Genomic DNA, 14,629 nt, shown 5'->3' with positions numbered 1-14,629 from the left:
AAACTACCCTAATTTGGCTGCATTGCGTGGCATGTTCCCACGCAATGATGCCCAAAGTCAGTGGGGATATGCTGACTTTGCCAAGGGCTAGATTGAGTGGGATATAACTACTCTAAAGGTTTGATCCTAACCCTACGGAACTCATCAACAGGCTCCCTGTGGAGCCCAGGGTCCTGCTCCCTTCCTCTCTCTGTGATGTCCTTCAACCATCACGTCCAAAAGGACCAGCTGGCCATGGGTTGGAAGGGGGATAGCTGTTTAGTGACACCTTGCTACATATCAACTACTGAATTAACAACCCAATCAACAGTACAACACTAGGAGTTGTGAACAAGGAGATAAAATTGTGACTACAATGATGGGACACCAAGGAGAAATCATGACCAAAAGGTGCACATCTCTACCTGCAAGAACCTCATTAACAGCTACAAGATCATTGCATCCATGTGGACAGGTTAAGCAGAGAAGAGAGGCACACAGATTCACCAGGGGCCTATTGGTTTATTGGCCCTTGTGAATTGATGCTGGACTGGTCCCTCTGATTTTCTTGACAGTTCTTTGATGTCCATGCATGTTCTCTGACTGGTGTCAGGGGTGAGGCTTTGCTCTTCCCCCTTCCCATTACAAGTAGGGCTTCTCCATAATCACAGCCCCACTGTACTCATCTCATCCAGCCAGCATCCCTTCAATGGGGCACATTGTGTGGGTGAGTGTCAACTTTTACATAGAATGGAACTATTACATCATCAGGTGGGAAAACATCAACACAATGCAAGCATAACTTGAGAAAACCATTCTCTTACTCACCTCCTAGGCCAAAAAGATCAGACAGGACCTGGGAACTATTTTAACATCTTCCTACTGAAGTCTACACCACATAAGAAAGACCTGGGCATAGCTCTACCCCTCCCAAGGAACCATGATCAATGTGTAGCCAAAACAAGCCAATTCTTCCTGGTATGCTCAAAGGACTGGGATGCCAGGGTGTAGGAGCTGGCATGGAGCTGCTGAGGGTTCTGGGTTAGTCTCTAGCATAAAAAATTTATAGGTTCAAGCTGTCTTCCGGTTGCTTGGACTGTGTGTCTGTGTCCTGGATAACTTGGTCTGGGCCAGCCAGCCCTTTGCCAGGTGCAAGGGATGGCCCCAGTATGCATTAGTTCCTCTTGCTGGTGCATATGGCCTTAGAGGTTGAGCTGTTTTCTTTGACAGTTGGCTTCATGGCTTCACAGAAGAAGTGGCCCTGTCCCAGTTTTGGATGTTATAGGGTTCTAAGCAACACTTTTGGCCCCTTTCCTCACATGGAGGAGTCTCCACTCAACCCCAGCAGCACAGGATCTCAGGGTGGAAGAGATGTCTCTAGTCTCACCCCTTGCTCCAAGCAGGGTCAGCTATGGGGTTGACCCAGACTGGTCCTGAAAAGCTCCAAGAATGAAGATAGTACTTCGTAGGACAACTTGTGAAGCCATGGCACTGCTGCCCCATGAACAGCTCATGGGAGCCCCACAGCAAGGTGTCTCCCAGCACATACTGGTCCCCACCACATTTCTTGTAGGGTTCCTCCTGCCCATCTCAGAGTTGGATGAATGGACCAGAGATCCCTGAAAGCCAGAGCACTGAGGCATCACATTGTCAGGCACTCACCCACTGAAAGTGAAATGCCCTGGGTAAGTCCCGAGAGTGGTGGGAGCTCCCCTCCCACCAGTGCATGGCTTTTACTGAGTAAAAGCCCCCAAATCTCTATATACCTGATTCGAGACTCATGCCAAAGGAGCACATGGTGAGGACTAAGACTTAGGCCATGCTGGCAAACTCCCCTGCCTTCTCTCCTTCCAACCACATGTTTCCCCATACATCAGCCTTGTGAGTGGCTGGTGGCCCAATGTCCAAATCTATCCTAGTTAGCCCCCATCAACCCAAGCCTTAGCTACCTTTGGTTCTGGCTCTGTATTTAGCCTTATCTGCCAGACTCTCAGCTTTGCCCTGGCAAAGTCTGCATTCACATGTATTTTCTTTCTCCAACTTGAGACTAAGCCTAAACCTGGCATCCATTTAGAGCTAGAAATGTATTTCACACTAAACACTCAAATGTCAGTTCAGAGCAAATCAACTCCAAGGCAGCTCACAGAACTCACCAGACAGAAGAACTGTGAGCAGCAGTTGCAGACTTACAGCAAGGGATACACACTTTTGGAGACTTTTGCTTTTAAACCCAACAGCTTAGAAATTTTAAAGCTTGGGGAAAGCTTTGAGCCATGGCCCTGGTGCTTCATAAAAAGTAAATAATTGAGGTCATGATGCTTGTCCTGCCACACACATGCAAACACATCCCTTTTCTGAATGGGACCACAGAGCTGTAGAGCAGGCTCTGACATGAAGGCTCAAGCCATTTTAATTGCAATTAAAATGAATAATTTGCAATGTTCTCAGCTTCCTAAAATACCTATTTCTAACAAAAGAGTCAGTCATACTTGAGCATCCAAGTATAGAGTGGATGTGACAAATTCAATGCCTTCAGGACAAAGTTCTTGGCAGTCCGTGTAATTAAAGCAGCTGCTTTTCAATATGGTTTAAGACTAAATACTACACAAACATTAATCATCAGGGACTGCTGTAATCAGCTCAGCAATCGTTACAGATGACTATTTCCACTGAAGCCATTGATTACTTAACAGCTTTCAGGAGGGGTTGATACAGTCACGTCTATAGGGCATAGAGTCTGTGGGCTGCTACTCAGTTTGGAGGTGCTGTTTGCTTGGTGCATAGCAGGGGAAAAAAATTGGAGAAATGTATCTGTTTCTGTGCAAACACAGACTTCACTGCAAAGTGGAGAGGGATGAGCAACCAGCAGTTTTAAAATAGCTACTTTTGGGCTGTTTTGGTCCTTGGTCTGCCAAATGCAATGGGCCAGTTACCGGTGATGCTCATGAGAGCAAATCATTAAAACAGGGGATCTGAGCCTGGGAAAAGTGCTATCCCATGCCAGTGCTTGCCCCGTGAACAAATACAGACACTTGTGAAACATGGAGAAAAAAAAGGCCTAGTCTCTCCAGTATCACAAAAGGCCTCTTCTGTCTTAATTAACACTTTGGATTATATGTGAGAGCAGGCACTGGATACATCTAGTCCCAGTGCAGAAGCACAGGGCACCCACTCAGCAAACTGCATCCAAACCCATTGTGTTTCAATCAAACCTACTGTGTTTCAAGCCCCTGCACCATCAGAAATGACTACTGCTGCTGCCTCCACCTTGCCTGCCCACTTCCATGGTACCGAGATGCAGTAATGACAGGGCTGATAGAAACACAGTACTCTAGTCTTCATTTCGTCATCTCACCAGGCAAGTGTGCAAGCCCCCAACAGGAGGCAATGGCCCTTAAAGGCGGTAACACACTCCCTGACCTTCAGAAAGCATCTGACTGTGCTAAATCTTCCCCTTTGGGTTTTTTTTCCTTCTAGTGATTATTATTTTACCATGAGCATTAGGATATTTGCTTCATTATTTCAGTGCCCTAAATCGGTTGTCAGACCTTTTCCATTAACATCCTTCCCTTTCACGGCATGCAAGAAGAAAATATAAAATGGTGTTGAAGTTCAAAAGTTATTTTACCAGCATACCCTTAAGTGGCTGGTATCCCATCCCTCTGTGGGTCACGTCCGGCCTTTTCCAAACTCAAACCAAGATTAAACAAATGTGTTAACGCTTAAGCATTAATAATCAATATAACTTGGTGGTGTTGGTGGAACACAGAGCTCATGGTACTGGGAGAGGTTCAGCTTGCAGAAAGAACAGCTCCAGCTATTTAATAAACATTATTACCTCATCTTTCTAATGTTTCCTTCATTTGGCTCTCGGTTTGCAGTCAACCTGTTTATTCGTGTCAGCACTTGCTGTCTGGCAATCAGGCTGCTCCATGGTAATCATAAGTTCTTCCTGTTTTCATGAGATCACAAATTATTATCTCTGCATTAAACTGTCTCATCCTTCTTGTCTCTCTGTGTCCAGCAGCTGCCTGGAGAGTGATCTCAAAGCCTGGATGTGTTAAGGATGCTGGCAAGGGGCAACAGCAGATTCCCACCCATAATTAAAGCATAGGGTTGTTAATGTCAGCAAGCCCCATTTCTGTGTTGAACATTGCTGAAGATGAGGAGAAAACAGTCCAGCCTTTTGGACCCTCCACAAACCAAACAAAATGCTATGTTAAAGCTAATATTGAAACACCTTGCTCTGACTGTCCTGACCAGCCTCTTCCCAAGCCTGTGACCTCACTATCAACCAACATTTCAATTAATCTTCTTTCTTCCGAGAAACATTCCACCAGACTTCCTCACTCAAGACCAACCTCTGCATCTGCCTTCTCCCAGTCCTTGCAGCAGCCTTCCACTCCCTTCTTGTCACTCATCCTTACACCAGTCTAGATACACAGGGTCTCCAGAGCCTCCCTGCACCCCTCAGAGCTTCTCACAATGGCCACAGATGTAAGACTCTCACTATATGGGCTTCTTTTGGTGCCACAAAGGGCAAATTTTGGTTCTTGGGATCAGATTCACAGGAATTGATTTCAGACAGGCAGCGGGTCAGGGCTTAAATTCTAGCTTCCAAAGCCAATCTCTCCAGCCCATTGACTTTGAGAGATGCTGGAAAATATCAGCAGAAGACACCCCAACAAACTTGTGTGAGCATGTGCCAGCATGTTTGTGTGTGTATGATGGGGTAAGTCCTGGACTTCTAAGTTAGCTCAACGGGACATAGTGGATACTCCTCAAGCTCCTGAAAGTTAACAACCCCAACCAAAACCACAGGGGCTGTCTGACCAGGAGGAGAACAGCCTTCAGAGGTTTTGAGCATATTATTTACAAGAGATCAGACAACAAAAGTGATTTCAAAAGGAATGGTTCTTGCTAAGTTTTGGGATTGGGAGGAGGCAGAGAAGAGAACAACCATAAGTAGTGGAAATCAGAGCTGGTGAATGATGTCACATGGGAGATGCTACAAACCTGCATGGCATGGTTTGGGGTATGGTATGGAAGAAGACAGGGAGAGATGATGCAGTGTTAGCACATACAAGGTGGCTTTGATAGCTGTAAGCAAAAGATGTTGTAGGGTGAAGCCTGGTATTGCTAAATTGAAATTCCTGGATAGTGCATCCAGCAGCTAAAGCACAAAACTAGCCACCGAACATAGTTGGTCTTTATCACTGGCAAACAGTATCCGCCAAGTCTTCCCCTGAAATTAAGTTTTGTTTTGTTTTAAGAGAAAAAAAATTAATGAGACCCCCTTCCCTCCACAGACAAGTCTTAGAAATCCAGCCCAAGTGGAGCTGGGGAAAACCGACAGGACATTGGCCTGTTTTGATGCCTGCTGCAGGCACTACTGCTTCACGCTCTTGGCAGGCTCCGAGGACTGCCGCACATCAGTCCACTCTTGCATGGTGCTCTGCAGCGCCTGTGTCTTCTCCTTGTCCACTTGCACATAATCAACCTTCTCATCTGAGGCGACTGACGAGGTGGAGGGCTGTGGGGAGGAGAAACAGGGTCACTCGTCAGCTCCCTGCTTGTCCCCCTTGATCCTTCCTGCAGCAGCACTGAGGGTGCCACAAGTCCACCAGCACCATTCCTGCTTTCTTGCAGACTCCATAGCTCATCACTCTCCCTCTAACCTCCCAAAGAGACTTGGATGAAAGATTTCAGTCTGCTCTGCCTCTTGCTGGCATGAGACTGGTGCAATGGAAGGGCAGAAACAGCACCTGGGTCTTTACCTTCTCACAAACTCTGGGACATAGATGTTTGGTTGCAATTTTGTTCTCTAACTGCTGATATTGCAAATTCAGCCTTACATTTTGCTCATTTTTTTTGTAAAGAACTCAAGAACTCTTACAGATACACATAAAAATCCCAGCTCCATCCCTTTTAGCACTGCTGATTCTACCCACCTATGGCGCTAACGCATTTTCACTCTCAAAACAACAGATATGTTTGCAGGTTCACCCAGGAGACATGTTAAGGAAGAAGGAGATACTTTTTACCATAGTTTCTGAGGTCCTGGAGCTTTTTCTGCCTCTACAAGCATTTCAGAGGACCTCCATCTGCTTGCAACTGGACCAGATGATGTCTTTAAGTGGTCTAAAATCACTTCTACGGGATGGGATATAATTTAAATGGGTAGTACTTGCAAAAATATTGCTGGGCAGACAGAAGCCATCAAGGGACAACTGTCAAATAATAAAAAGATTTAATGGGATGCTTTCCCTAGGAAATAAGGTGGTGTTTGAGAAAGTGAGGCCAGCTCACAAGTGGTTGCCGCAAAGGTTTATACAATCCCTGTCCTCCACTGTCCCCTCACTCAGGTGCTGCTTTGTTTGAGTCAGTCTCTCCTTCCCCCTTCAAGTTTGCTCAGGATGGCATACAGCAGGACCTGCCTTTGTTCCCTGCCCAGCCCACTCTGTCACCTCTGGGTGTCCTCTTCATCTTGGTGTATGGCCTTGCACGTGAAACCTTCACGAGACTTTTAGGTCTTGTTTATCACCTCAGGAGACATAGCTTCCTTTGGATATGTGGATGTCCTGAGATACTTCATTGCCCTGTTTTCCTATGATTTGCTTTAAGATGGTGTTTGTTTCCCCTGTGTATGAACCTGGAGAAAAGTCACCAACATCTGTGTCTTTAGGAGCTTCCCTTTCCACATTTCCATATGACACTTGACAGAAGTAACCCATTCCTGACCCATCTTCTCCCCACAGCTCTTCCTCACCAGGCAATGGCTTGATCAGCTCAACATTATTTAACTTTTAAAGGTCAGAGTTTTTTTTTGAAAGTAGTTTGTGCTTTTCCTGCCCAAATGACACCCTTTGAAAGCACCTGACTGGCAGCAGACAGGTTCCCAGCATTTTCTGAATAAGGTTCTGAAAGCATTTCAGATACTTTCAGGTGGAAAACCCAAGTCTAGTTTTGGAGGATGTGTTGCTCTGAAGGAGGAAAAAAAACTTCTGGTACTTCTTGGGGATACCTCCTGACAGCTTTTGAATACAATCTCCAGCTGAATTTCTGGTCTCATCAGCACATCCATGCTTATGGTGACACTTCCAGCAGGGCTACAGACATGCAAGAGACACTGAGTCTAACCTAGAGTAAATACAGCAGTGGATTATAGAATGGTTTGGGTTGGAAGGGACCTTAAAGATCATCTAGTTTCAACCACACCATGGGCAGGGGCACCTTCCACTAGACCAAGTTGCTCAAAGCCCCATCCAACCTGGCCTTGCACACTTTCAGGGATGGGCCATCCACAGCTTCTCAGGGCATCTTGTGCCAGTGCCTCACCACAGTAAAAAATTTCTGCCTAATATCTAATCTAAATCTACCCTCTATCAGTTTGGAGCCATTCCCCCTTGTCCTATTACTCCATGCCTTTGTCAAAAGTCCCTCTCCAGCTCTCCTGGAGCCCCTTTAGGTACTGGAATGAGCTCTAAAGTCTCCCTGGAGCTTTTTTTTTACCCAGGCTGAACAATTCCACCTCTCTCAGCCTGTCTCCACAGCAGAGGTGCTCCAGCTCTCTGATCATGAGAGAGTCTCGAGATCACGGTCCAGGACTTTGGACCATGCTACTGTCAGTATGCATAGAACTCCTTAAAAATGCATCACTTTTAATCACAAGTTTATAAAATCCCCCATACCTTTCTGTGTGGCCCTGGTGAGCTTGGCTGGAAGTCCAGGGCCAAGTAATCCACACTCCCCGAACTCTTTTTAGGTGCTGGGCTGTTGGTACCACTAGGAACAGGAGAAGCAGAAATGGGATTTTGCTAATGCAGGGAAGAGACAGGAGAGATAATGAGGATTAAAATGGGAATAAAGAAAAAAGGGAATTAAGACAAATCTGGCAGCAAAGCGCCTTGGTGGCACTTTATTAATAAAGAGCCTGGATATTGGGTCACTCGTCTCTGGGAACAGGGTGTGTAGAACTGCTGGGGGACTACATATGTTGTATGTTGTGCTAACAAATATTTCAAGCTCATGTTCTTGATTTCATGTATTGGAGCAGTTCTTCTGCCTTTGTGCTGATTTTATTCACATGCTTGATAACAGATGTGGGCTTTAGCATGTCCCAGGAACCACACCTCAGTGAGGCCAGGCCAGCTCTGAGATCTTCGCTAATCACAACCATGCTACACAGAGCACTGATTTCCTCTACCTCATGAGTTACATAACCTCCAAAATATGCTTAAATCAGCAGCTCCACCAAGAGAGACAAAATCCCCTCCCTGTAAGCAGTGCCACTCCCTGTTGCTGCTCTGATAGCCCCTGCCCTCCACACAAATACAATGTCAGTAGATATTAGGGGGAAAAAAAATTGAAAAAAATCAACTTCAATTAGGAAAATACACCCTGACAGTTCTTATACATTTTTATCCCCTCTTAATTCCTGGCAAAGTAGATGATATATGTTTCTGCTCTCATATACATTTAAAACCCCAACGGGACATGTCATTTTCAGAAGGAAGCACACTGTTTTGTGCATGCAGGGATGTATGTCAGGATGGACATCACACAGTCCTATCTGAGCACTTCCATGTCATGAGCTAGGAATGCGTTTGCAGAGCTGCGGAATGTGTGTGTCCTGCCAGGACCATCTATCTTAGCTGTGGGGCCCTTACCATCGCCACATAGTTCTCCTCGCTGTCTCCTGAGTCAGTGCTGGTGATGCTCTGGGAGGAGACAGGGCGGCAGTACTGCAGAGAGCCCGTGTTGAACGTCTGGCTGTAAGGACAAGGGTCGGTGTGTTATCCATGGTGTCAGGGGCTGCTTGTTCATTGCCAAGAAGGGCAGCTTTTGATGCCTACAAACATTACCATACTCCAGTCTGGGGACTGGGCATGAAGAAGAGCTGGTGGAATTGAGGTTCTCCAACCCATCCTTTCCATGAGTTGGAAATCACTGGGTTTGGTCTTCCCATTTCTTTTCTTTCTACAATTTTTTGCTTGCTATGTACCTGTAACTCTCCTGCTATCACCTACACAAACCAGGCTCCATGAACTCTTTTATCTCACAGGAAACATTTAGTTTTGGAAGATGCAGAGCCAGCCTTGGTGAAGCCTCTCACCTCCAGCCTTACCACAGCTACAGGATTTGTTTACTGTACAGGGCCCTATCCAAATTTTTTGCTGGAAAACAAATCCTCCAAGGAATTGTCTTGCTTTCAATTGGCCAAATCTAATTATACCAAACAAAATAATGAAATCAATGTCTGGCATTAAAGCGTGTGTCTTAAAAAGCTATTCGTTGCCTTTCAGTAAAGCAGGGTCATATGATTAGCTGATAAGGGAAAAATCCATTAGCTTCTCCAGGGTCGGACGTCTTGTCAATCAAACCCTTCTCGCCGCTTCCCAGTGCAGTGATTTCAGCACACAGCGCTCATGCCCTGCAGTCAGTCTCCACACAATCCAATTTATTAGAGAAGTCATAGCAGCCAAGCTTTGCTTCTGCCTTTCACTGGACAACATCAGACCGTGAATTAGCAGCAGAGCTGAAATTGTGCGAATCCTGTTATTTTTGGCCGGCAGACATAGCTCTGAGGAGCTTTGGTTTAATTTTGCAGACTTCCTTTGGGCTAGGCTTTGCTTTCAAGGCAATCAAAGCACGTCTTGGTCAGACCCCAAGAGTGTCACCCTATGTTTTGAGACTACAGTGGGGCTTTTGGGGGGATAGCTGGATGTGAAATCATGCCCCACACCTCCAGTGTTGCTGAGTTGATCTGGCTCAGCTGGGTCATGAGTCGTAGTGGACCACAGGTCCAATGTGAGATCCATAGCTCTCCAGAAGTCGTCAGATCCCAGAAACAGGAAATGTCTTCAAGGGATCTTAATTAGCTGCTCAGCCACATGCTGGCCTCAGCCACATGCTGGGCTTTCATGTGAAATCCCAACCTAAATAATTTTATCTTTCTGCCACCAGCTGTGATGTGGGGAACCTATGACAGAGGTGACAGATTGGCTACACGTGGACACCAGTGAGAGCAAGACCAGACAGCTGCTGTTGAATCAGAGCACGAATTCATCCCCCAACCATTACTCACGTTGGCCTGGACCAGGATTTTGTGACTGGCGATTTGAAGGGAAGCTCATCGATGACAGTGTTGTTCCTCAGGTCCAATGGTGATGGCTTTGCTGGGGGAGAGAAAAGACTTTATTCAGAGGCAGCATGTTCCTAGAATTCAGCATCCATGATTGGCATGAGAGGGTCCCCAAAAAATGGTTGATTACTTCCCATTCTGCTAATCAGCCAACCAGCCCTCTTGCTGATGACAAATATCTCCAGCCAAAATCCCTGCACTCATTTACGCCAGGAGAGAAAACAGCGAATTTCTCCCTCTGACCTGCAACCCTAAAATGGATGGGTGGTCCCAAAAAGGGAGTATGCCTCCCAGGAAATGAGGATCTGCTAAAAATGCCCAAACACCAGAGTATAAACCCATTCATCAGGGATCTGTGAAAATCTGTGAGATGGGGACAAGACCAGACGCTGCCGACCCTGAACTACCTTTGTCTGGAGTGTTTTCCCATAGGGAATGGGAAAGGGCATCTGCAGGGGAACACGAAAGCTCTTCTCATCATGGATGGTTCATTAGGTGGAAGAGAAGAGTGCTATGCTCCAGCCTCAGCCCTTGATCAAAGTGTTGATGGGGTTAGGTGTGGACACCCTAACAATGAAAGCCCTCCTCCTTAGGATCTCCTTGGTGACCTGTCAGGCAAGGGACTGGGAGGGAACTGGAGGATACTGGGAAAGCCCTGAAGGAAGAACTGCCTAGAACCAACCAGTAGGAAACAGCAGGAAAAATCTGAGTCATGTGAACATAACACTGAGATTTTGGGGTGAAGCATAGGAAGGGGTGCAGGCAAAGGGGGTGAGATCCTGTCTGTGACATATATGTCCTGTAAAGGCCTGGAAGGTCTTGAGATGGGCTGTTCAAGCACCACGAAAGTTGCATTTGCACTATAAGGCTCCTGAAAGATGAAGGGGATAGGGGAGATCTGAAGGTCTGACTGTGCTGGCAGTAGCAAAATGCACCCCATCCAGAACTGTGCACAAGATGACAGATGTAGTCTGAGGTATGAGAAGAACAAAAGGATTCCTGTAAAGATTTTCCCACAACCATTCCTACCTTTCCGGTCGGGTTTGAGGTTGCGGTTGACTGGTGGGGGCTGGATTTCACTCAGTCGTCTGTGACACTGCACCATAGCTCCTCCTTTATGCACAGGAAGGGTGGTTGAGGACAACCCCACCAGGTCAAAGTGATGTGGCCCAGGGCTCATGGGGATGTAGAGGTTTTGGGCATTGTCGTTGGCTTTCTCTGCATGGATTAGGGGTGAGGAACCAGGGTTCATGGGGACGTAGTTGTCCTCGGAGTCGGTACTGTGGGAGCGGGCCACTGCTGCCTTGGTTTGCTGGGGGACAAGTGGGAGGATGTGCTGTAAGTATCAGACTCTGCTCAACCCCACCCCACTATAAACCCTTCATCTTGTCATAAATGAATACACATCTGAGGGGGGAACTGCTCTAAAACCTAAGCACAGAGGGAAGGGATGGTCTGTCCCCGCCTTGGCCATCAGTTTGCACTGAGAGGGTCTACCTTCTCTGTTTCCAAGACATTGCAACATCCTAAGTTTTGAGAAAGGTCTTCATCGCCCAGACTTGAGCATCTTCTCATGATCAGAGTGAGCTGCAGAAACATGCAGCTCACCTGGAAAGCCTTTCTTGCCTGGGCTCTGATCATGACTAAAATGCAATATGAAAGGCTGCTTTAATGTAATTTCCAGCTCAGGAAATCTTAGAAAGTGCACAAAAGAGGCTGTTCTGGCAATGTGTCAATATTTAACTCAGAAGCATCCAAGGCTTTAAGGAAGAAGTCAAACTCCTAGGCACTTTTTTTTTGGGCCAAAGCTCCAGGAAGATACACTGTGTGGAAGCAAAACTCTGCCTGTGGTGCTGGGTTAGGTCCATCTGTCACTCCATCTGTTCCCTGCAGGCCACCATGATTTTAACTGAAATCATTAATAAAACCCTTCTTGACTTAGCTCTGCAGGCCTGCACTGTGAGGTCCATCCTGGAACCAACTTGTTTCTGAATCTATAAGATGCAACTAGGTGCCTACAGTGTGGTGGCCAACACCAAGTCCCACTCACCAGGTAGGAGCTGTACCCATCGTTCATGGACTCGACCGACTGCATGGCACTGCCGCCCCCGTGCTGGGGGTACTCGTACGTCTCGCAAGAAGAAGCTGCAATGCAACCACAAATGCACGTGTCCCACCACAACTGCCAATAAAAAGGGGTCCCTGAAAACAAGGCACTGTGAGGACAATATCTGTTTTGTTGATTCAGATGCTGATGAGAAGACATGGTCTTTAGTCTGTCACAGACTCTCTGCTATGCTCCTTCCCAATTAGCATCCCTCTGATGCATCACCACAACTGCACATGCTGTGTGGACCTAACCCGGTTCCATCAAAGTACTGCAAAATCCCAGGGGTAAAGATGTCAGATAAGGTACATCATGGTAACAAAACTGGTTTAAGGGAGAGCTCTGTTAGAGCTTGCTCAGCAGATGTAGGGGCTGGGAGCCTCCAGTAAGGGAAGGATGGGGTGAGGATGAGTGCTAAGCTCTTAGATAAGTCTGCCTACTGCTGAGCATGGGTCTGATCTCAGCCTAAATGTTGGCAATTAGGTAGGAGGAGATGGAAGAAGCGTTTCATAGAGCTCTGTGTAAAATTTACAGTGTATTTTCTCTTCAACCACCTTTTCTAAGTTTGCAATTTTGTCATTCTAGGTACAAGTGGGCAAGTTCATCCATGGCCCACTCACGGCCAATGGGAACAGCATCTCTACTGCGCTGGGGACATCGGGTCTTGGAGATGTGCAAAACCAAGGTAATGTGCAACCTGTGCAAACCCAAGGTTTTGCTCACCCACTTTGGTGAGCAAAACCAAGGCAGCACCAGGCTGAAGTATGTTCTGATAAACCTGGTTATGAACTGAAGGCAAACTAAAAATAGCTGAAATCACAAAAATCTGGTGAAGGGCTTCATAAGCAAGCGGGTTTGGGGTTTTGGTTCAAGGTACAACATAGCCAATAGTCATCTGGGCAGCTCTGGTGGGCAGAACTCTGTGGATGCCTCTCTATGCCTGCTGAATACAAAAAACAGGGCCAGATCCTGACTGGGGAGGATGGGGTGGACTGTGTCCACCCCCTGGTTGATGCCAACAGCACTCCAGCCCTACCACGTGGGACTGATCTGCCCAAGGCTGGTAGATAGGACAAAGCCACCCTCAGCTCCCCACCCCCAAAATTCACCTCGGTGCAATCTGCTGTTCTCCACTGCAGGCAGCGTGTTTCTCCGTGGAATGGTGGCTGCCATGGGGGCCAGACCTAGATTTTCACTGGGCTGGAGCCGCTGGGGTGGGCTGCCCCACCGTGGCTCCGTCTGCCCAGGTTTTGGGGGCCGCGGGGGTGGTGCAGAGGGTGAGTCGCTGGCGGCCACAGCCAGAGCATTGTGGTTCTTGTCCAGTGTAAATGTCCTGGGGATCTGGTAGATGGAGAGTGGGGTGGCAGGGATGTCATAGGAGTCCGTGGAGAGCTCCCCAAACTCCTTGCATAGGGTGTTGTTGGGAGTCTTGTAGGTGTAGACCTCCTCATTATCTGTTTCAGAGCTGGTGAGGCTTGACTTGGGGTGGGTGTAGGAGCCAAAGGCGCGTGGGAGATCGTGCGCACTGTCCCTGAACTCCGAGTTGTGCCGGCTGGGTTTTGGCAGGCTGTAAAAGCCATGGAGCTGTCCACCAACCCCGTTCACGCAGTGCCCATTGCCCTGAGAGAGCTTCTGGACCGCTGTGTCGCTCCGCATGAAGAAGGCAGACCGTGTGGCTTGTGAGAAGCTGGCACTCCTGCAGAGGAAGGGGACAAAGGGGTTGAGATGGCGGGAGAGCTGGTCCTGGGGTGCAGCAAACTCTGCTTCTCCTCTTTGTCACCTTACTGACTTACATGAAGACCTAATGCATATACGCTGCAAGGGTGTGAAAGGTAACCTTGATTGGGTCTTTTTGCCTGCAAAGGTATAACCATGCATGGGTTGGGCTTTTAGGGGCCACATGCTCCCACCCAGAAAGGGCTCAGCCAGCCCCACATAAACATTCCCCCATGGAAGAGGCTTCTGCCCTGTATCAGTCATTGTGGTTAGAAAACGTGAAAGGGTTATGGGAGAGTTTCCAGTTGTGGCAAATCACTGGGAAAGTGCCGGACCTATGGGAAAATCTGGGAGACGCTGGTTGCAACCCCTGCTTCGGCAGGGTTCGTGCTCTGCAGGGACAATAGGGACTCTTTCAAGGAGCCAGCACGAGAGGGCGCTCAGAAATAGGGCTTATTTGGGGAAAAAACAAGTGATGTGATAAGACAAATACTGAGCTCCCGCCACCTTTGGAGCTCAGTACACCCAGAAGAGGTTTCGGTTCTGGCAGGGTCCTTTCGGTCAAGGACTTGAAACATCATGTGTTAATTATTCAGCATTGCCTGCCAATTAGCTACTATTACCCTCATTTTATGGATGAGTAAAGTAAGAGCTCCAGAGCTGAGAGGGGAGGGATTCCCAGC

General features: G+C 47.5%; 1 protein-coding gene across 1 annotated transcript in view; it reads right to left on the bottom strand.

Annotated features, from left to right (window-relative positions):
* Positions 1-700: 700 nt before the first annotated feature.
* Positions 701-14,629, bottom strand: part of GAB2 (GRB2 associated binding protein 2) — a 91,726-nt gene continuing 77,797 nt past the window's right edge. Inside the window, 7 exon segments of the mRNA XM_032679125.1 lie at positions 701-5,512; positions 7,671-7,796; positions 8,649-8,751; positions 10,067-10,157; positions 11,153-11,435; positions 12,174-12,268; positions 13,340-13,926. Coding sequence (XP_032535016.1) covers positions 5,369-5,512; positions 7,671-7,796; positions 8,649-8,751; positions 10,067-10,157; positions 11,153-11,435; positions 12,174-12,268; positions 13,340-13,926 — 1,429 coding nt within the window. The 3' untranslated portion in view covers positions 701-5,368.

The sequence above is a fragment of the Chiroxiphia lanceolata genome, chromosome 2 (genome assembly GCF_009829145.1).
Source record: "Chiroxiphia lanceolata isolate bChiLan1 chromosome 2, bChiLan1.pri, whole genome shotgun sequence".
Taxonomy (NCBI): Eukaryota; Metazoa; Chordata; class Aves; order Passeriformes; family Pipridae; genus Chiroxiphia; species Chiroxiphia lanceolata.
The sequence above is the reverse complement of the archived record's forward strand: the minus strand, read 5'-3'. Positions and strand labels throughout refer to the sequence as shown.